General features: G+C 31.7%; 4 protein-coding genes across 4 annotated transcripts; 2 read left to right on the top strand and 2 right to left on the bottom strand.

The window, feature by feature from the left end:
• Window positions 1-1,560: 1,560 nt before the first annotated feature.
• Window positions 1,561-5,168, bottom strand: LOC130815896 (cytochrome c-like). The gene is made up of 3 exons (XM_057682418.1): window positions 4,860-5,168; window positions 4,622-4,755; window positions 1,561-4,532 (listed from the first exon to the last, which is right to left on the bottom strand). The coding sequence occupies exons 1-3, from the start codon at window positions 4,969-4,971 to the stop codon at window positions 4,437-4,439; spliced, it is 342 nt and encodes a 113-aa protein (XP_057538401.1). The 5' UTR covers window positions 4,972-5,168; the 3' UTR covers window positions 1,561-4,436.
• Window positions 5,169-5,811: 643 nt separating this feature from the next.
• LOC130815902 (cytochrome c) lies at window positions 5,812-11,275 on the bottom strand. Its single transcript, XM_057682429.1, has 3 exons — window positions 10,978-11,275; window positions 6,881-7,014; window positions 5,812-6,227 (listed from the first exon to the last, which is right to left on the bottom strand). Exons 1-3 carry the CDS (start codon window positions 11,087-11,089, stop codon window positions 6,135-6,137), a joined length of 339 nt encoding a protein of 112 aa, XP_057538412.1. The 5' UTR covers window positions 11,090-11,275; the 3' UTR covers window positions 5,812-6,134.
• A 2,732-nt stretch (window positions 11,276-14,007) lies between these two features.
• LOC130819900 (cytochrome P450 76AD1-like) lies at window positions 14,008-15,822 on the top strand. Its single transcript, XM_057685352.1, has 2 exons — window positions 14,008-14,886; window positions 15,208-15,822. The coding sequence occupies exons 1-2, from the start codon at window positions 14,008-14,010 to the stop codon at window positions 15,820-15,822; spliced, it is 1,494 nt and encodes a 497-aa protein (XP_057541335.1).
• Window positions 15,823-18,284: 2,462 nt separating this feature from the next.
• Window positions 18,285-21,668, top strand: LOC130825896 (RNA polymerase II C-terminal domain phosphatase-like 5). Its single transcript, XM_057691359.1, has 4 exons — window positions 18,285-18,356; window positions 18,594-18,598; window positions 18,810-18,948; window positions 21,156-21,668. The coding sequence occupies exons 1-4, from the start codon at window positions 18,285-18,287 to the stop codon at window positions 21,666-21,668; spliced, it is 729 nt and encodes a 242-aa protein (XP_057547342.1).
• The last annotated feature ends 509 nt before the right edge of the window (window positions 21,669-22,177 follow it).

The following is a 22,177-nucleotide window of genomic DNA, read 5'->3' as shown; positions in this document are numbered from 1 at the left end:
AAATGTATTAATTTATGTAATAAAAATTTTTAAATTCACTATTTAATTTCATACATATAAAAACTGACTCATCAAACACGGAATAGCCAAACAACCAAAACCTAAAAATTTTGATGATGTCATTTTCATACTTTCACAAAAATTAAGAAACAATATGTATTTGTGGTTTAATTTCATTTCCATTTCCTTTCACCTGAATATATTCATTGACCCACTTTTGTTCTGTTGTTTCTTATCATTATAATAAAAGTATATATTTATTGAGATAAAGTATGCATGTACATTTGGTCACTGCCTAATCGTTTCAAAACGGAAAAAGTGATACGTGAAGACGTACCCCCTAACCCCAACTGTGGGATTGTGGCCTTGGCAACTTGGTTGGTATATCAAAATAACAATAATAAAGATTTGAGCCTAACACCATAATAACTATTGTATTTCTTAATAAAAATAAATAAAAACACACATTTTTCTACTTTCACAATTATTAATGAAGATAAACATATATAAGCTTAACCATATATAATAACTTCAGAAAATCCCAAAATAAATCACAAAAAAAATGGAAGTATAAACATATTATAACTTAGCGATACTCCCTCCAATTCAGCAATAACGTCCTATTTACCTTATGCACTCTATCCAATACACTTATTTAATCTTTAATATCTCTAATTGTGCATTATTAAAAATTATAGGAAGTTGATATAAATAATCCTTGCATTGAGATGAATCAAACAAGATCCCACATGACTATATTTTAACTTGTAGATTAATAATAAAATACAAATTAAGAGTAAGAAATGAATAGTATCCAAAAAGCAAATGAGACGTTAGTGCTGAATTGGAGGGAGTATTTACTTTATTCATCATTTTGCTTTGATCTTTTTTTTTTTAATATAAATTTAATAAAATGTATAATCATCTTATGAGATCTTATTATTGATTGTCTCTATGTATAGTTTATGTTTATGTAGTTAAAAATATGCATTGAATATGTGTTTATAAATAAAAATATACATTTTTCTATTTTCACTGGTGTATTTATAATTAACTGGTCAAATATAATTATAAATTAACCAGTTAAATTTATCACTTTAATTAGCAATTAGCTATTAACTATCGGTATTTTATCAAACTTTATTGATATAGAATTTTGAGCTAAAAAACAGAGGGGGGGGGGGGGGGGTGGTGCACCATGTTTGTGTCCTCCGGATTCACAAACTTGCATGCAATCAGCCCCTTCACTCGGAGACAGATTGGTCGACTCTTCCTAACACTCACGATCACCAAAACCCACCCAAGAAACCAATTCTTGATTCTCAGGCCAACCTGTGGGTCCCCTTTATCCGGCTTCACTCACCTTTAGGATGTTCCCACGCCCTCACCTTGGAGTTTCACTCCCTAAGATTGAAGGTTATACAATAGTTGTTCCACAATCTATTGCTCAGGAATGTTCCACGCTCTCTTTGTTCCGGTTGATTGAATGATGAACACACAAACACACAAGGATGAAAAGAAGAGAGAATATCAGCTATACACTTTGAAATTGAATGAAATGAATTGAAATCTGATTAATCACTAATGAGTTATATGTTGTTTATTACACGAGGCCTATGCACCTATATATAGCTTTCTAAGAACTAACGACTAGTTTACACACGTGACTAGCACAAGCTTTATTAAAAACAGAAAACAAAAACTAGGCTAAGTACTGGAAGGCTTGTTCGAGTTGTTCTTCTGACAGGGGCACCTTGGACAACACTTTTAGAGTTCTGTGATGCTCACTAGGAGGGTCCTAGGTCCATGATGGCTAGGCCCAGGTGCAAAGATGCCAATTCCAGGTTGACTTGTCTCAGGGCACGTGTATTCAGGTCTCAGGCACAGGTGCAAGGTGGCCTTGTCGCAAACAGGCTGCTGGTCAGTACTTTGGCTGCTTGAGTATGTTTTGTGATCTCTGGGCTTCTCGTGTATTTCTTGGGCTTGGGCATCTTGATCATGGCGTGTCTTATTGTTCTTATCATGCTCAAGACTTGGGTGCTTAGTAATATGCTTTTGAACAGGAACAGTAGGAACAACTTGCAGTTCCTCTGGGCTTGGACCATGTTCTGAGGGGTACGAACATGGTTCGGGGGGAACTTTTGTCTTGCACATAGAAGTAACCCAAGTAAGAGTGGGGTAGTTCAAATTCAATAATCGTGATAGAGGTTTAGGGCTCTTTTCTCTTCAACTTATTTTTTGAATTTATTATTTATTTTTTATTGGAATCAAATCATATCAAAAAAGATAAGATAAGATCAGATTAATACAAAGCAGATCATAATATTGGAGTCGGCAAAATGAAATAATTTATCGATTCTAATATTTGTCTATATGAATTCCTCTTCTTCATTCATCTGGATATTCTACAATCTCAATTTATAGAATTAAATCCTTTATATTTTTTTCACTCTTGCCAATTATGTCTTTTTTAGGATGCAATATAATACTAAGCGTATAAAATGTGGTGGCAATCAGCATAAGCTGAGTAATTTTACGATAATCAAATTATTATGTGTGACACTAATTATTTTTAATTAAGCAGAGAAGATCCTCGTATGTACTTTTACACATGACACATGTATATGTCGGTTATGATATGATTTTTGACTATTTTCCCTCATTTTCCTGGATGATGAGGTGTGCCTCTTTGTTTTCTTTGGCATTACAAGCTGGAATGTTATCAAGCACAATCAATTAATCAATATACTCACATAATTGGCAAACATATGCGTATGACTAAAAAATAATTAAGCAATCAAAATTCAACTAGCCCAAATACTAAATAGCCCAAATACTAAAATAGTCCAAATATTGAAAATTAGTGTATTAACTATAAAATTAAAAATTACATGTAGTGCTGAATAATACTCGGTCTAGTGTATAACAATAATCGAGAGATGTTTAAAACAATTTCAACGATAAGTCAATATAGCGCCTTTACCTTACGGTGCTCTCAGCTCTATTTTTAGTCATTATGAAGAGTAACACTTACGCATAATACCATCTTAAACTTAACAGCATTTTCAAAATAATGACACAATTTTTTTGACTTTTGAAGCAAAAGTATTTTTAGCTTTAATAGCTTCAAGAATGAAACCCTCTTTTCAATATAATGACCCATACTAATCTATTGTTTAAACATGGTAACAAATGCCTTAAGTCAATACTAATCTATTGTTTAAACATGGTAACAAATGCCTTAAGTCAATACTAATCTATTGTTTAAACATGGTAACAAATGCCCTAAGTCAATACTAATCTATTGTTTAAACATGGTAACAAATGCCCCAAGTCATGTGTTGGAATCTCATTTAACCCTCTTTTTAAGTGGATTATTACTCCTGATATTTGAGGAATATCAGTGTTGTGTTTACGTACACTTTATTATCATTATGTTAGGATAGAGAGAAATAAAAGGGAAAAAAGGAGAAAGATTTAGAAGGATAGAAGATTCCTTGTTTGGATAAAAAAAAGGGAGAATTTGAAGGGGAAGAGTTTAGAAGAAAAACATAGACATATTTTGTTAAGAAAACAACCTCTGATAAAATAAAAAAATTAAGAGAAAACAAACTTTTTCCTTACTTTTTACTTCCTTTGCCTTCTAAACAAACAAGATGTACTCTTCTTCCTTACTCTCCGCCTTTCTTTCCTTTTCTTTTCTTCCCCTTTCTTTCCTTTCTTATCTGATAGTATAAGGGGCTCTTCGTTGCCCTCTTGTTCATAGTATCGCTTGTTAACTCATCATCATAAAGATTACAAGTAAAATCAGCTTAACTATGAGCTTGACATAGTTGTTATTGATAAGTCATGAAACTGTTTGGAGGCAATTATTGCTGTCTTTAAAACTCAAATTCTTGAGCCTCATCACCTCATCTCTATTTGCACCGATTACAAGCACAATCAAATTTAACACCACCGATATGTTAACTGTTCACAATGCTGAACCAACTCGGTTATTATTAATTTATATTAAATGATATGCTGATTGTAGCAAATGCATTATTATTAATTTATATGAAATGTAAAATTTGAAATTAATAGACGAGTCATAGTCTAAGAAAGTCCAGCCTAAATTCCCTTGGCAAAACAGTGAATATTTATGCTTTCAGCATGCAAGACACTTTACAAATGAAAACGTAAGCGTACTCTCCCTTGCAAAGTTCATCTTACAAATAATATCGAGATCAGTGATATTACACACTAGCTAGGAATCCATACCATATAAATGGCCTTGTATACTACATATCAAAGAGTAGTCTATGTCTGACTACCTGAAATGACAGGAATTAATGTCATAAACAAGAATTGAAAAGTATAGCTAAAGAATTTGTATGAGTGTTTATGGACAACTTTATTCGACAAAGTATACAAGAAAGAGCAAACTGTTTTGAGTTTTATTCAGAAGTGGCTTCTTTCAGATACGCGATAAGGTCTGCTCGATCCTGTGGCTTCTTTAGACCAGGGAATACCATCTTTGTTCCAGGAATGTACTGCACCACATAAGCCATATATATATTTCAGTAAAATTCAGTTTATCTATAAGAAGATCATAGAGGAATTAATGAATAGAGTAAAGCACCTTCTTTGGGTTGAGCAGGTATTCGTATAAAGTATGTTCATCCCAAGTAACAGCCTTATTCTTGTTAGCAGCAGAGTAAGAATAGCCTGGAACTGTGCCTGACTGTCTTCCAAATAACCCATTTAGATTCGGACCTTCATGTTATTACAACCCTAACTACATTAGAATACTTTCATGCCAGATTTTACTCATCATCACCATAAGTGAAAATAAAAAAAGAAAAATGAAAAAAAAGAACCTTGCTTGTGAGCAGCCCCTTTTTCCAGAGTGTGACATTGAGCACATTTAGTTTTGAAGATCTTAGCTCCTGCATCTTTGTTTCCTGCTGGTGCTTCACTGAAACTTGCCATTTTTATTATTCTATGCTCTGTTTTTTTTTTATTATTATTTTTTTTATGTATGATATGATGAGACTTTGAAATGAGAACAAAATTCAAGAAATAAAAAGAGAAGTTGTGTTTGATTTAAAGATTGACTAGTCTTCGGTCCGAGAATTCGGTGGAAGAAACAGGGGAAATGAAAATTAGGTTTGACAGGAACAACAAAGAAAGTTCTGGAAAAGAGAGGGAAAAGTGGTTATTGTGACTGCCATGGATTTGTTAGCGAACATAGTGGAGCCACGTCTCTATCCCATTAGGACTTAGTTAGTGGTATTAAATAGTGGTAATGAGAATGATTTATAGTCTAAAATTTCATCAAAAGTTTCATATTATTCGAAACTATGATCACAAAAAAGTTTTTTTGTTTACAAATTTTCATTACCACCTAATACTACCTCTCCTAATGGTAATCCATTGAAATGAATTTTATGAAGAAAATGAGATGATTGAAGTTAGACAAGCATAACCAAGAGATTTTTCAACCAAAATTACACTTGTTTATCATTTCTATTACCACCGTTTATTACTACCTAACAAACGAGTTGTTATAATATTATATATTTCTTTTTTATTTAATTGAACCCAGATACAATAACGCAAGAATTAAGATTGGAGGAAATAAGATTAAAAATTGTCACATAAATTAAAGTTAAAAACGAAAACCATCGTTAATTTTGTTACATAATAAAGAAAATTATATATTAGTCTTGTTTAAAAGATATATCATATTCATACGATTACAAAGCTTAGTTCAATAAACAATGATTTCACCTACACCAAGGAACTACAGTATACCATTTCAAAAGGATATGAACGAAAAATAAGAAAACATTCATATTACCCATGAAAACACCTTCAAAGTTCACAAACTCATGAGCTCACAATTTGAATCTTCCTTGCTCATGAACCAGCAAAACTATTACAAAAAAAATAATTCCTTTCCCTTTACGGGAACAAAACGTATGTAAATAATTGCTAATAGACAAAGTTGTAGCAGCATAATATAGAAAAATCGAGGGCAAATTTCCCCACCAAGATGAGAACTTATTAGACAAAATTGAATTCTAAGTTGGTTTCAGCTAAGGTAACAAAATTCTCATTTTCCAATCAAAAGCAGGAAGTGTGTTCTGAAATTACTGAGTAGCTTCCTTCAAATAAGCAATAAGGTCTGCACGATCTTGTGGCTTCTTCAAACCAGGGAACACCATCTTAGTACCAGGGATATACTGCACGAACCAAATTAACGTCAATAAACGTATATCCAATATGGCAATTTGTTTTCAAATGGGTTTTGTTCTAAACAAAACATCAACAATACATAAGTTCTTTCTTGAATCACCCGATAGAAGTACCGACATAGCAAATAATTGTATTATGGCGTCAATCTAGCAGGGAGTACTTAATTCCACACAGGGGTCTAAAGGGAAGTTTACAGGCTTCCATGGATCAGGTAAAGGGTGAAATTTCCAATATAGCACGCAAAACTTGAAGTTTTAATTAAACAGAAAAAGGCAAAGGTTACCAAGAAGGACCCCAACCAAGTTATAATCACACAATAATAAATCAGCAAAAAGCTAATAAATTCACTTGGCAGATAGTACAGCAGAAAATTCCTGGTTCATCTACTCATTTATTCAAATGACAAAAAAAAAAAAAAGGAAACTGCAAAGAGCTCGGCTGGGGAACAGCAGACTCTGCTTCGCTGAGCAGAGTATACTAGACAGTAATTAGACAGATAACAGTGAATCATAAACAACACAAGAATTTCAGCTCTTTCTCCATATGGTTATATTTCAAATAGAAACAAAGAAGAATAAAGAAACAGACAATCCAAGCCAACATACAAATTTTAATGCTAAACAAAGAAAACAGTATATACCTTCTTGGGGTTCAGCAAGTATTCGTAGAGAGTATCTTCTCCCCAGACAACAGCCTTGTTTTTGTTCCCAGCAGAGTAAGAGTACCCACCAGTTGTCCCAGATTGCCTTCCAAAAAGGCCATTTAAATTGGGACCTAATACAATAAAAAGAAAAAAAAAAAAGACTTAAGTGAATGACGAAGCCTCCACAACAGCAATTCACTCCCATGCTTCGCCTAATAATTGCAACAGACGAAGAACAAAATAGGTACAAGCAAGACAGAGTGGTAAGTTGGTAACCATATAACAGATCAATCTGAACATTCTTGGGGCAAAGTTACGTTAGCTCAATCCGAAGATCAGTAGTCCATCGACATATGTCATGATCCCTGCAACCCCCCCCCCCCCTTCGCCTAATAATTGCAACAGACGAAGAACAAAATAGGTACAAGCAAGACAGAGTGGTAAGTTGGTAACCATATAACAGATCAATCTGAACATTCTTGGGGCAAAGTTACGTTAGCTCAATCTGAAGATCAGTAGTCCATCGACATATGTCATGATCCCTGCAACCCCCCCCCAAAAACAATCGACAGCTCTATAACAATTGCAATTAACTTTGGAAGATAGGCTTAATAGCTCACATCACAAATCACCATCCAGCTTCAACAAGATCCACAACAAAGAAAGTTATTTATATGTACGAGCCTACAGGTAAGATCCACAGCACACAAAGTTTACCTTGACCACCAGAAGGGAAACAAGAAAATATCAACTTCTAATGATCAAAATACCACTCCTCTCATGTGAGTTGAGACGGAGTATGGAGTCAAAATTAAAATATGAAAGAACAAGGTAAATTTTTTCCAACTTCAATGAGAAGCATCAAAGCAAAAAAAATAAAGCGTATCACGAGTACAAGGCATCAACCTAGCTCATTTGTTTCGGAACAAGTATAAATAACATCATAGAGCACAACACCTATCTCCATTAAATTTTAACCATTTATAATGAAGCGTCAAAGTGATAAATTACATTAACATGAATAATGCACCAATCTAATATCAATAACATAAAAGAACCTAAACATAACAAAAGGCTAAGGAAACCCAAGACAGCAAAGCAAGAGTTACTGATTATGTATCCTTCTGCACATAACAAAAGAGCACAATGTGTTTATCTTTATAGTATCAAGCTACACCTAACAAGCATGGAATAAAAACCCCTCTATTACGTTACGTAAAGCCCGTTATGTAACCTATTTGAGATTTGCCGCGATATTATACCCCACGGTGCATGAATTTTCACGATCAACGCTACGTAACATAAGATGCCTATTTGTTACACCGTCAACGTTATTTTTCAACCTGTTAAAATTTCATTAATACCCATTAACTTTAAATTACTAAGATCCCTAAAAAATAATTACTCATAATATTAAGTTAAAAAATAATTAAATAATAGTTGATTAATGATCCACTAAAAGTATCGCATAAAATATAAGGCAATTATAATAGCTATGAACATATTATTGCATAATAATAGAAGTTCAACAATGATGTGTGTATTTTATATATTATTTTCTACCATGCCCCCATTGTATTTTCATAGCATTTCTCGCGTATTTTGCTCAATTTTCTATTGGTTTTTATGCTTGGTTGGAGTGTTTGTTTCTTATCTATTTTGTAGGTACAAAGCTCTAATTATGTTAGGAATCGACTCTTGGAGCGAGATTTGCAAGTTGGAAGGTTATAAGCTACTCAAAGGTCATTTTTGTGCTGACCAGGTCTCATACCCGGGTGGGTTTCCCCATACCCGGCCGGGTGAACCTCTCATACCCGAGTGGATTTCCACATACCCGACCAAGTTTGCACTTGATACTTAGAAGAATTTGAAGACGCTATTTGGAAGAAAAAGTTGCCACACGCACCTGGGTGGGTTTCCACATACCCGGCCGGGTGAGCCTCCCATACCTGGCCGGGTTTCTACATACCCGGCCGGGTGAGCCTCTCATACCCGGGTGGGTTTCTAGACACCCGGCCAGGCTTCCATTGAAGATTACAATGCTATGCTGCGTACCCGGGCGGGTTTCCACATACCCGGCCGGGTTTACTCTTGAACTTAGAAACTTTTTGATCTTTGAGATTTAGTTATGCCTCGCACCCGCCCGGGTTTCCACATACCCAGCCGGGTCAAGCAGTTATTTTTTTAGTAACTTCCCGTATCCTCCGATCTCTTTGGAAGAGGATATAAATAGCTTTTGAGGGGAATTTCCTGGAGAGTTTTTTTTTCTCTATTTTTGAGGGTTTGGTGTAGAGGGTTTCTCATATTACTTGTCATGGGGGATTGTTAATCAACACTTGAACATTGTAATTCTCATTATATTGAAGGTATTAGTTTCAATTCCAATCTCTTGTTCTTGTTTATCATTATTATTTTTGAAGGTTTGCTTCTCCATTAAATTTGAATTTGATTTCCTCCATGAATTTAATTGTTGAATCTCTAGTTAGTTTTAATATGCTTAGTGAGTAGTTTTATTTCTAGGGTTTGATGAAACTATGCAAAAGGTCATGATTCTTGTTCGATTTTAGGATTTAAATTTGGTTTGTCTAGGCGATTCAATTGATGGGTTTTAGATTGATTGCATGTTTGGCCAATTTGCAAGTTTTATTCGCTCAACTCTATAAGCGAGAGTTGCGAATTTGAGTGAACGATTTCCTTCTTTGAACAATTAAGCCTTAATCGCGATAGCTTGTTTTATTGTTTGATTGTCGAATTTGTTTGCGAGAGCAACATCTTCCTTCGCCTATTTTCATTCCTATCCCAATTGTTGTTCGTGAATTATGATCGATGCATAGTGAATCCTTTTAACCCTAGGTTTTTAATTATTGAATTTTATTCGTCTCTTGTTTTTGCGTTCTACTTAGATAAACAAAAATCCAACATTTGATTGTTAGCAATAGTGAACTTGGTTCAAATTGTGACTTTATTTGTCCTTCCTCAGTGGTTCGACCCTACTTTCCCAACTATACTAGTTAGGTGAATTAGGAATTATTTTTTGTAGTAAAACGACCTATCAAAAACAAAAATACAATTATAAGTTCAAAAGTCAAAACTCCCCTATGTGACTTTTTTAAAAAAATTCACACTGCATCGGACGGTTCACGTTATTACTCCCAAAACCCATTAAATTTAAGCAGTCAAAAGAACTAAATCCCTCTAACACCTCAAATCATAAAAAGGGAAACTTTCAAGCCAAAACCAAAGCATACAGTCCAATGGATTGCACCTAAATCTACAAGCCTACAACTTATATGGTTGCCAAATCCATTTTATTGTCCAATTACAAGTCCATGCTTATAAAAATATGACCACCAAAGAAAATTAATTCCTTCAACAACCTGAATCACCAGCCCAGCTCGGCACAATGAGCTCCATTATTGGCTCAAGGCCCTGGTTTTTGGAGTCTATCTTTTTTTGCTTGTAAATATAACAATAGATTTATTATTGATGCTTTGTATTGCTTGATACAACATATCGAGCATTTCTTTGCTTCTTGCTAATATTTGAACAATCAATAGCCTCTTGTTTATTAATTATTAATTTTGTTACATTTTGCTGGGTTGGTTGGTTTAATTAATCAAATTAGAGTTTGTCTTATTAAGAAAATAGTAGTTCTTCTGTCGTCACTTTAAAATTACAAAACAAACGGTTATTTGGTCGGGCGCCTATGTTTCAATTATCGTTCAGATCCTAAAATTGTCTAAAATGGCCCTGCTGAACTCAAGCTTCCCAAATAGATTGCCTCAAACTGTTCCAACTTCTCTAAATAAACTAGGGTACCAAAAATCAGAACTCCTAAAACCCTAATTCTGAATCAATGTAAAACGCGTTATGCAAATACTCCCAATTAACTGCTAACAAATTAAAGAAGCATAAAACTTTAACGAAATATAATAAAATCAAACATTCACATATTAATCATAAGATTCGGAGAAAAAATCGGAAGATACAGAAAAATCACAAATTAAAACCCAATCCAAAACAGATCTCAATTAAAAAACATCAGATCTGAAGAAAATAAAATCTAAAAAATAAAAAGAAGAAAAAGAGAGGACCTTGTTTGTGACCAGCGCCTTGTTCAACAGTGTGACATTGAGCACACTTAGTCTTGAAGATCTTAGCTCCTGCATCTTTGTTACCTGGTGGCGCTTCGCTGAACGTTGCCATTGTTTTTGTCGTTCTTTCTCTCTAGTTTTTAAGAACTGGTTTGGATTATGAAAGAAGTGGGAATGAAAAGGAAATGACAAATTTTAGAGCATGAGAAAACCTTGAAGAAAGACCTTAAAAAGGGAAGAAAGTTTTGGGGTTTAAAAGTCGGCACACCCGATCTCGGCCGCCCTTTCTACGTTTCTCAAATAATGTGGTAGACCATGTTTATTAACTGATTTAATAAACACTTATGTCTTAAAATTGTGGTTAAAGTTTAATGTTGGTCAAAATCAACGTTTGTTGACCAAAGGGGCAATGACTTTAATGAAGTTAAAGTAATTGACCTTGTGAGCCTAAAAACCGCGCCTTTAAAAATAGCAACATTACAAAAAGTTTATTCAAAATTATTTTTACCCCAAATTTATTTGTTAATTTTTTTTTACAAATAGAAAGTTCAAAATTGCCTCTTATTATAGGATAACTTTTCATCGTACTTAAGTACTAACTTAATTTAGAGAAGAGATAAAGTTTAGTTTATTGAGATTTTTCATCTAGATTGGGGTATTAGTTGTTTCATATGAACAAATATGTTAAAAATAGTGTTTGATAGCTAATTCGTAGAATTTATTAGGAAAAAATTAGCCATTTTGAATAAGTTGCACAAAGCAACATATTGGGTCAAATAAGCAAATAAAATCAACCAGTCAAATTAGTCGCTTCAATCAATTATTAACCATTTACCAAATATTTCCATGAGTAACACTTAAACCATAAGTGAGAAATGAGGTTGGTTCCCCATATTACATTTAATTTGAACCTAATTTTAATTTTGGATTGTTAGCTTACCTTGCACCTTTTTCTTATTTGGTAATGATCACTAAAACTTTCTTTTAATCTTATTCATAAATATGTTCACTGTTTTAATCTCGTCCATTTATTTATTAATCCCACTTGATATACCAATTGCAAACTAATATTTACACCACTTGAAAAGATGTGCAAATGAGATGGGATGGATGGAGTATTATTTAGGGATACCTAATATCCTTTACTAATAATTTGACTATCTCCTACTATAAAACATTGGGTGTTTGGAGTAAAGCTGGTTTCAACGGCATCCAACTTATCTAATGCAAAAGGATTCTTAAAATGCACATTGTTATCTCAACTAGAAACCTCCGTTGGATGTAAGCATGTTTAATGATCAAAACAAGCCAAATTATATTACGTGACATAAGGATCATCGTGTTTAGTGCATCGGTTAAGACTTTAAATTCAAATCTGATCTTATTATTATTATTAGTTCCATTTACAGTTTTATATCTTTGTGTTTATGTTTTACAAGTTTAATATTGTGAGAAGATTGAGAATCCGAAATTTAACATGATCATAAATATATATATTCCCTCTATTCTTAGGAGTTTGTTAAAAACATTTTAAAGAAATAAAAAAGTCAATTTCAATAAAAATTTTAAGGAAATTTTTGGGATAAGATGATGATATCACAAATCCTCGTCTTCGTAAAAGAAATAAATTTATGGAGTGTTAATTTGAAATCTCTCGAATCTTAACAAATTTAATTTTTAATTTAGAGTTTTTAGTAGATCTCATATTCATTATACTAGAGGGTTTATGGTTTATTTAGCAAATGACTATTGACGTTGAACTATTGTTGATTTGACCCACTAAATGTATTGTTTAATTTAAAACCTATTAAGTCACATGTCTTAAGTTTGATAATATGAACATATTTGATAAAAATTAATTATACATAATTATCTAATTAGAGAAAATAATTTTAATAAACTAATTAGCTAGTAAAAAAGCTAATCATAAAATCTTGTTAATTTTGACTTTAAAAAGTTAAATTTTCAATTGATTTGAAAGTCATGTAAAAAAAATTATTTCACCGTCTAAAGTCAACCAAAAGGTATAGATTAAGAAGCAATTTTCCAAACACAAATTAGCCGATGTCCTATAGTTCTATACTTTTCATAAATGAAAGCTGCCTTTTTCACTTAAAAAACTTAGATTAAAAAGCCATCTTTATTAAGTAACCAGGTTAACTCCTCGTATAAATACACGAAATATCTTAATTCTATTATTATTATTATTATTATTATTATTATTATTATTATTATTAATTTCTTATAAATGAATTAAATAATATTTATAAACAAATATATATATATATCTATGATGGATAATAATTTCATATATATGATAATAAATATGTTACTTGATGGAAGCATATATTTTAAACATTTGACTTTTAACACTGAAAATCTTTAGCGGAAAAAATAAACATAATTACAACATGTATTATTAAGATTAATATAAATTAAAATCACCGGTCACTATCAAAACCTTTCTCCTAACACACATTTATAGATGTATTGCTTATCTTATTTATTTTGCTACATCATATCACCTAATGTTAGAGCTTTTTTATGAGTAAGATGATGGAGTATTCGGTCTTTATATGTCATTATCTCCTAAGTTATAAATAATGTAACAGAGTTTTTATTGATTATTAGTCATGAAATCCGGTTTATGCGCATGAATCTGTCTTACCATCGCATTCCCACGTTGCAACTTGGTGGTAAATTAAGGTAATATTTATCTCCAAATTCCAATTGTGGAGTATATATATATGTACAAAACACTTGTACTTGTTGAACATCTAAAAAATCAAACTTCTTTACACATATATTCACATACAATTTCATTCTCAAATCTATCCTCATATTTCTTTGTTCGATATACCTTTATGTCAAGTCCGTTTCTATTTCAAAATAAGAATTGATCAATATTTAAAACTGACTATAATCTATCTACTTTAATAGTTGAAGATTTATTTTTAATTACAAAAAATTTAAGATTTGCCTACATTTTGTTAATTCTTGTGACTTGTTTGTAACTTTTCTCTATATAATATGGATCACAATTGCACATTAGCCACAATATTACCTATGTTGTTTAGTTTCTTTTACATTTACAAAATCTTTTTCTATCAATCCAATACCAAACATCCTCCCGGGCCAAAACCAATGCCAATATTTGGTAACATCTTTGAGCTAGGGGAGAAACCCCACCGCTCATTCACTAATCTCTCTAAAATATATGGCCCAATAATGACTTTAAAGTTGGGTAACATTACCACCATAATAGTCTCATCTTCAGAAGTTGCTAAAGAAATGTTCCTTAAAAACGACCAAAATCTTTGTAATCGAACTATTCTGAATTCTGTAAAAGCATCAAACCACGATAAATTCTCCATGTCATGGCTACCGGTATCCACAAAATGGCGAAACTTTCGAAAAATCTTAGCCGTCCAATTGCTTTCCACTCAACGCCTCGATGCTAGCCAAACCCTTAGGCAAGCCAAGGTGCAACAGTTACTTGAACATGTACGAGAATGTTGTAATAAAGGACAACCTGTTGATATTGGTAGAGCTGCTTTTACAACTTCACTTAGTTTACTATCCAACACTTTCTTCTCGAAAGAATTAGCTAATCATAATTCTAATTTATCCCGAGAGTTTAAGAAGCTAATGTGGTGTATTATGGAAGAGATTGGACGTCCTAATTACGCTGATTACTTTCCTATACTTGGATACATTGATCCCTTTGGTGTTCGACGTCGTTTGACGTCTTATTTTGACAGATTGATCCAAGTTTTCCAGAATATAATCCTTGAAAGATTATCCATGGAGGCTTGTAAAGCTTCTAATAATGGTGATGTGCTAGATGCTCTTCTTGACCTTTTCAAACAAAAAGAGTTGAGCATGGACGAAATTAACCATCTTCTTTTGGTTAGTCTTCTATTCTCATAGCTAGTTTATTTGTTCTTGATTGTGTTAAGATACCAAGAGTGGGCTCAGAGCCAAAGTGACGGAAGTCACGAATTGGAATCTCATATAAATTTTTTCAAGTGGCATATTTAGCTTCAATCGTTAGTGATGAGGAATATATGTTACACTTCTAGTCCAAATAACTCTTGTGTGAAAAAACATAATATAATATAATAATAAATACTATATCATGAGTTTTCAACAATAAGCTTAAACTTCTTGTTGATCATTTGATGGATTGAGTATATTATAACCTAAATTTTACATGATGATTTTTTATAGGATGTCTTTAATGCTGGGACTGACACTACTGCTAGTACATTAGAGTGGGCAATGGCTGAGTTGATAAAAAATCCTGAAAAAATCGAGAAAGCTCAAGCAGAAATCGAACAAGTCCTCGGAAAAGGTGGTTCAATCATAGAAGAATCGGATATCTTAGAACTACCATACTTGCAAGCGATCGTTAAGGAAACATTACGCTTGCACCCACCAACCGTATTTCTATTGCCTAGAAAGGCCGAGGAGGAAGTAACACTTTATGGTTATATTGTGCCCAAATATGCACAAATACTAGTGAATTTATGGGCAATTGGAAGAGATCCAAAAGTATGGCAAAACCCGGATGTATTTTTACCTGAAAGGTTTTTGACAATGACATGTGACATTGATATAAAAGGTCGAGATTTTGAGCTCTTACCTTTCGGCGCAGGGAGAAGAATATGCCCCGGATTGAGCTTGGCTTATAGAATGTTGAACTTAATGTTGGCTACACTTCTTCAATCCTACAATTGGAAGCTTGAAGATGGTATGATCCCAAAAGATTTGGACATGAATGAAAAATTTGGGATCACACTACAGAAGGTTAAGCCTCTCCAACTTGTTCCTGTTGCAAAGTGAGATTCCTGCACCACTTTGGGATGAATACTTTCAACGTTAGAATGGAAAAGTGTTAATATTTCATTTTGGTTATAGACATACACCTTTTTTATTTCATTTCAATAAATAATTAAATATACCTTTGAAGTACTTCCTCCTATTCTCTTTATTTGTCCCATTTGATTTTGGGACATATGTCAATGCACGTTATCAATTTTAAATATCTCTAATTGTGTTTGAGTAAAAATTATAAAAAGTTGATATTAATAAAATTTACAATCAGACAAATCAAACAAGATCCCACGTAACTATGTTGTAACTTATAGATTAAAAGCAAATTACATAATAAGAGTGATTGATAATTAATGTTGAAAAATCAAATGGGACAAATAATAAGTTGAGTATTAAAGTTTAAACATACATGATAAGTTGACAAAATTTTATACTTTTATATACCTATTAATTTATTAATATTATCAGTGACTTCAAAATTCGCTTACATGAGGATCAATTGAAAATTATTTGGAGAATGAAGTACTTTACTAAGAATCTAAGTTACACGTACAAGAGCTTAAGGGTCTGTTCTTTTTTAAATAAATATTAAAAATAGAAACAAAATTAGAAATAAACTAATAAATACTCTACTTGTTCCTCTCAATCAGCATCTTTGATTTTTTGTACGAAAATTAGTGAAAGGAAAATTTAGATATGAAATAAGATTAAAAAACAAGTTAATAATAGAATCAAGTAATTAAAATGAAGAAAGAAGATAAATTTATATATGAGATTAAAAATAAACCATTTTCAAAAAAGAAGAGGATCAAAATAAGCGGGAGCAAATTATAAAAAACTGAAATTGTGAAAAGTTAGCAGTGGGAGTGATGAGACAAACAAAATTGTGTTGAATATTGTAGATTTGTAGGTGTAACAATGAACTAGAAACAAATATATGCAACTATGCAAGTTATAAGATGAAAAATGCAATGAAAATGATAGATGCAAATTACACCAAGGTTTAATAAGTTTCAGCATCAAAATATTTCACAATTTCAGGCACGTCAAACTTGCAACAATAACATTTTTTTTTATGAATTCTTGGCCTTTGAACATTATTAGAAGATCTTAAGTTTCTCAAATATAAATTTCAAAAAAGAAAATTACCTGAAAATAATCTCCGTTGCTTTGTGCTCAAATTGATATCCATTTTGTATTTTTTTCACCGCACTATTGTTCCTGTTGGTAGTGGTAGTCGTAATTCTAAACGCTCGTCTTCTACAACTACATCCAATCATCATCTTCTACTGAAATTCCGGTAGTTGAATTTTCACCACCAACACGGCTGTTGGTGCCGCTGGATTGTTTCAGAATCCAGAATTTTTGGAATGTATTCTTCTTTAGATCCTTTGGAGTTTGGTATCTCTGGAGAGATTGAGAATTTAAGAATTTGATTTTTGAATACAATGATAAATCGAAATCACAATAACAAGAATAATTCTTAGGGTTTAGGTGTGGTTTATAAATAACGGAAATGTGAATGATCGAGCGGCGACAACGACGTCTATTACCGAGTTTCGATATTGCCGCGTCGGTGTTTGGTCGAATATTCACCGTGGTTTACTGAGTTTCGACCTTGCAGCCTCCGTATTCGATCTCATATTCGGCGTGGCTTACCGAGTTTCGACTTCGCAGCCTCCAAATTCGATTACATATTCACCGTGGTTTACTGAAAGTCGACTTCGCATTCTCCATGTTCGATCAAATATTTGCCGTGGTTTACTGAGTTTCGACGCCGCCACCGAGTTGGATCGCAGATTCGCCATGGTTTACTGAGTTGTGACCTTGCCGCCTCCGAGTTTGATCACAAATCCACCGCCAACAGTCGTAGTTGTTGTCGATTAAGATTACAATTTACAAGACATCAAAATATATGGGCCTACGCCCAATTTGGATGTACATAAACGAAAATGACAAATTCTTTATTCACACATTCTTAGAAAAGAGTGTTTTTTCCGGAGACCTTATAATATGAATCGGCTTAATTTTTAAATATTTATTTAAAAAAATGAAAATTAAAACAAAAATAAATTGAAACGCGTAATTTAAATCACAATCCATCATAAAATTTTCAACTTTTATTTTTTTTCCGACAAAACCACTAAAACTATCCAAAATTCCAATATTTGTGTTTCTATCAATATTTATGTTCCTTTGATTCTCTTGTTGTAGTATTCAACGTTTGGGTTTTTAAAGGTACATGTTCATGCTTCTATTAAAGGTTCACCATTTTCATTTTTAAAAGTTTCGATTTTTTTTTTTGGTTTAAAATTGTTTGATTTTTGAATTTTCTTGGTTGTAGTCTTCAACATTTTGGGTTTCCATCATAGATATGTGTTCATATTTTTCTTTTCACTTTTTGGGGTTAATTATATTATATATTAGTTGGAATTACAATCTTCTGATTTTTTTTAAAATAAGGTTCATCAATGGTGGAAACAGTGATGTTGAAGGAGACAACAATGTCTACTGTTTGGAAGAAGATAATAAAAGCAATGGTGGTTCTTCTTCTTTTTTTTAATTAAAATTTATTAATAGTGGAAAACAATAATGTTGAAAAATAAAACAATGGCTACATTTTAAAGAGAAGGGTAATAAAAGCAATTGTGGTTATAAATTTATATATTTGGGGATATAAGTATATAAACAAATATAATTGGTATTTACTGTGAACATTTGATATAAGTTGATGTAGTTGGGAGTATAACATTATGTAGTATAGGTTATATCATTTTTAGGCAAGGTTATAACATAATTTAGTTGGGAGTATAACATAGTTTAGTTGGGGTTATAACATTGTTTAGTTGGGTTCATAACATAGTTTAGTTAGGGTTATAACATTGTTTAGTTGGGTTCATAACATAGTTTAGTTGGGGTTATATGTTCAAGTCGGGATCTTAACACATTTTTTATACATATGATTAACTAACAAATTTGCAATTTGTTTATTGTAGTGTTGACAAGAACATATACATAAACCGCAAACCTCATTTATTTCTCACCAATGGAAAAGAGGTCGTGAAGCTAACTTCTAAACAAATCGAGGATGTTAGGGATATTGGATTTGAAGGATTGCTCAAGATGAAGCCTTTGGTTATATTGTAGTTTTTGATAAGAACATACACACAAGTTTTAGTTTATATTTTAACACCATTTACTGTTTGTAGTTCAATTCTTCTTAAATATTAAATTATTAAGTTGATATATTTGACTATTGTTATTGAAATAGGACAAAGTGATATTATAATACCACGTAATCGATACTATAATAGTATACAATTGGGATTATAATGATTTACATTTTTCTTTGATATTATTGTCAAATTACAATAGTTGGAATAAATACTTTCCAGTTTTTTCATTTTGTTTGCCTATACATATATTATCAATTATATATAATTCCAAATGTTATAAAAAATATCAGTATTATGTTATAACCCCAAATGTATGTTGTTTTAACACCCAAATATAATATGGTATAACCCCAAATATATGTTGTTATAACACAAAATATATTATGGAATAACCCCAAATATATTATATTATAATCTGAAATATATTATGTTATAATAACCCCAAATATATTATGGTATACCCCCAAATATATTGTTATAACCTATATTATGTTATAACCATAAATATGTTATGTTATAACTCCAAATATATTATGTTATAATCCCAAATATATCATTTTTTACACAATGTTATACTCCCAAGTACATCAACTTATGTCAAATATTCACAATTATAATACCATTAATATGTGATTATATCCCCAAATAAACGATTTATAACCACAATTGCATTTATTACCATTCTCCAAAAATAAGTCATTGTTGTCTTCTTCAATATCACTATTTTTTCACCACTAATGAAGTTTAATTATTTTTTTTTAAAAAATAAGCACCACAATTGTTTTTATTACTTTCCCAAATAGTAGACATTGTTGCCTTCTTCAACATCATTGTTTTTCCACCAATGTTGAAGCTTAATTTAAAAAAAAAAAAAAAGAACCACAATTGAATTCAAGCATCAATTCTTCCATTGTTAGACAGTCTTGAGGTTGTAGAAAGGAGATGAAAAACTGATATCTTCATAATCGAGGTTGTTTATTGCTTAGGGAAGAAGCAGTTAATGATTAGACTCTACATATTCAAAAAAAAAATACACACGCGTGTTATGGAGAAGCAGCAATTTTTTTTTAAAAAAAGGAATTAACATTAAGAGAGAGGTGGGCTGGGCTCTTGAGAGGTGTCTTTACAAAAGACGGTCTCTCAAGAGAGAACCTGTTCTTTATTAAGACCATCTCATTGTGAGACATCTTAATATGGGTTGACTCAATATTAATTTTAAAAAAACTGCAAAAAAAAAAAAACAAATTTTTATATGAGATGATCTCACCATGAAACGTGCCCCATACTTGGGTTAAGATATTATTTTCCTTAGCGAACAAAGTGATAATGATTTTAATCTCTTAATTGATGTACCTGTTATTAATAACGAACAATACAAAAACACTTATTTTAGAAATTAAAATTTTCTACATAAAGGAGTCTTAAGTCTATCACCTTATGGACTATAGACGGTTAAATAAAATCTATATGGGTCAACCCAATACAAATAGTCTTACAGCAAACCGTCTCATTTAACAAAATTTATATTTTGAAAATTACATATATTGTAATTTATGGAAACTTAAAATTTTAAAATTTATTTGGTTTCCTTGTTTTGTGGATAAAATAAACGACATATTTTCCCGGAAATAGCTTAAATCAAACATTACACAAGTATTTTAATAATCCTATATTAATTCCGTAAATAAAGGAGCTTGTAATTTGTACTTCTATAAATACCCCTTAATTAAGTTATCAAAATACTCTCTTAAAAAAAGTTATCAAAATTTACTCGGAAAAGCCAGGATTGGAGTAGAACTTTTCTAAAATTTGATTCATCTTAACTGCTATATATAAACCTGATTTGTATTATGAATCCATTAGCAACTTCAATCCATCATCACTTTGATGAAAAATTGATGAATGACGTTCTCGATCAAAAATTAAACAACTTATACACCTAGTGCTAGACTTAGACCATACTCTATTACATTCAAAAGGGTTTAAAACCCTAACCACTCGTAACAAACTACCAATCGAACATCACCGTCAAATGTACAAGGAAGGGGATTTGTACGAGGTAATTTTATACTTCTGTTTTTCTATAATACTTGTTTAAATTAGAAATTATAGTATTATTTATCATTTAAACTTATTTTTTATATCACTTATAATTTGCTTTTTTAGGTTGATATGCAGTCTCAGGGTATAAAATTCATGACAAAATTAAGGCCAAATGTGCGAAATTTCCTCAAAGAAGCAGGCAAATTGTTTGATTTCTCAATTTTTACATTTGGAACACGCGGTTATACAAGACGAATAATAAAGTTACTCGATCCTGATGGATTGTACTTTGCTCATTCACAAGTGATCACAAGAGAAGATCTCGTTACGCCGCAATCAAAGAAAATTCCACTTAAAAAAGATCTCAATTTTGTGTTGTCACATGAAAAGGTTGTTTTAATTGTGGATGATGATAAAAAAGTATGGAAGAATAATACTGAAAATTTGATTGATATAAGTCCATATGAGTACTTTGAGGGTAATATAAGTCAAGCCGTCTCTTCTAGTAGAGAACGAGTTCGATTGGTAGTAAGTGGAGAGAGTGATATGTATGGTGAATTAACAAGAGTTGAAAAAGATTCATCAGAAATTTTACGATATCAAAGAGGACAATCAAGATGTGAGGGTTGTAATTAAGGAGATAAAAAGAAAGTTCACGTTGTAAGGAACTAATTTATCATCACACATCTCAATCGGTTTATTAAAGTAATAAATAATATAATTTTACTAACAAGTAGAATTAGATCATTTTCGTATTAATAGTACATTAATGATATAGTTTTTAATTTGTTTTAGAGGATTAGTTCTACTTGTTAATTAACGTTTTGATTTTTGATTACATTTAAGTAATAATATTTTAAATTACTCGTAGTCATTTTTTTAATTTTTTTTTTGTCTGGAATTTATAAATCTTTAATGGCTTTATATATTGTGTTTTTTGTTCACTGCATGATTAAGATACTAAATTTCTATAGTAGAGTTTAGTCCGCAAAGAATTTAAAAAAAAATTGTATATTAACGCCATATCCTACGGAATAGGATTAACAACTATGTTGTATGTTGGAAATGGATATATGCCTTTTATATCTCATTAGTCGTTACCTAACAATTTGGTGATTAGTGACCTTGATTATCCTCAACTTAAT

The sequence above is a fragment of the Amaranthus tricolor genome, chromosome 1, assembly GCF_026212465.1.
Source record: "Amaranthus tricolor cultivar Red isolate AtriRed21 chromosome 1, ASM2621246v1, whole genome shotgun sequence".
Taxonomy (NCBI): domain Eukaryota; kingdom Viridiplantae; phylum Streptophyta; class Magnoliopsida; order Caryophyllales; family Amaranthaceae; genus Amaranthus; species Amaranthus tricolor.
This window is presented reverse-complemented; position numbering and strand designations above follow the sequence as displayed.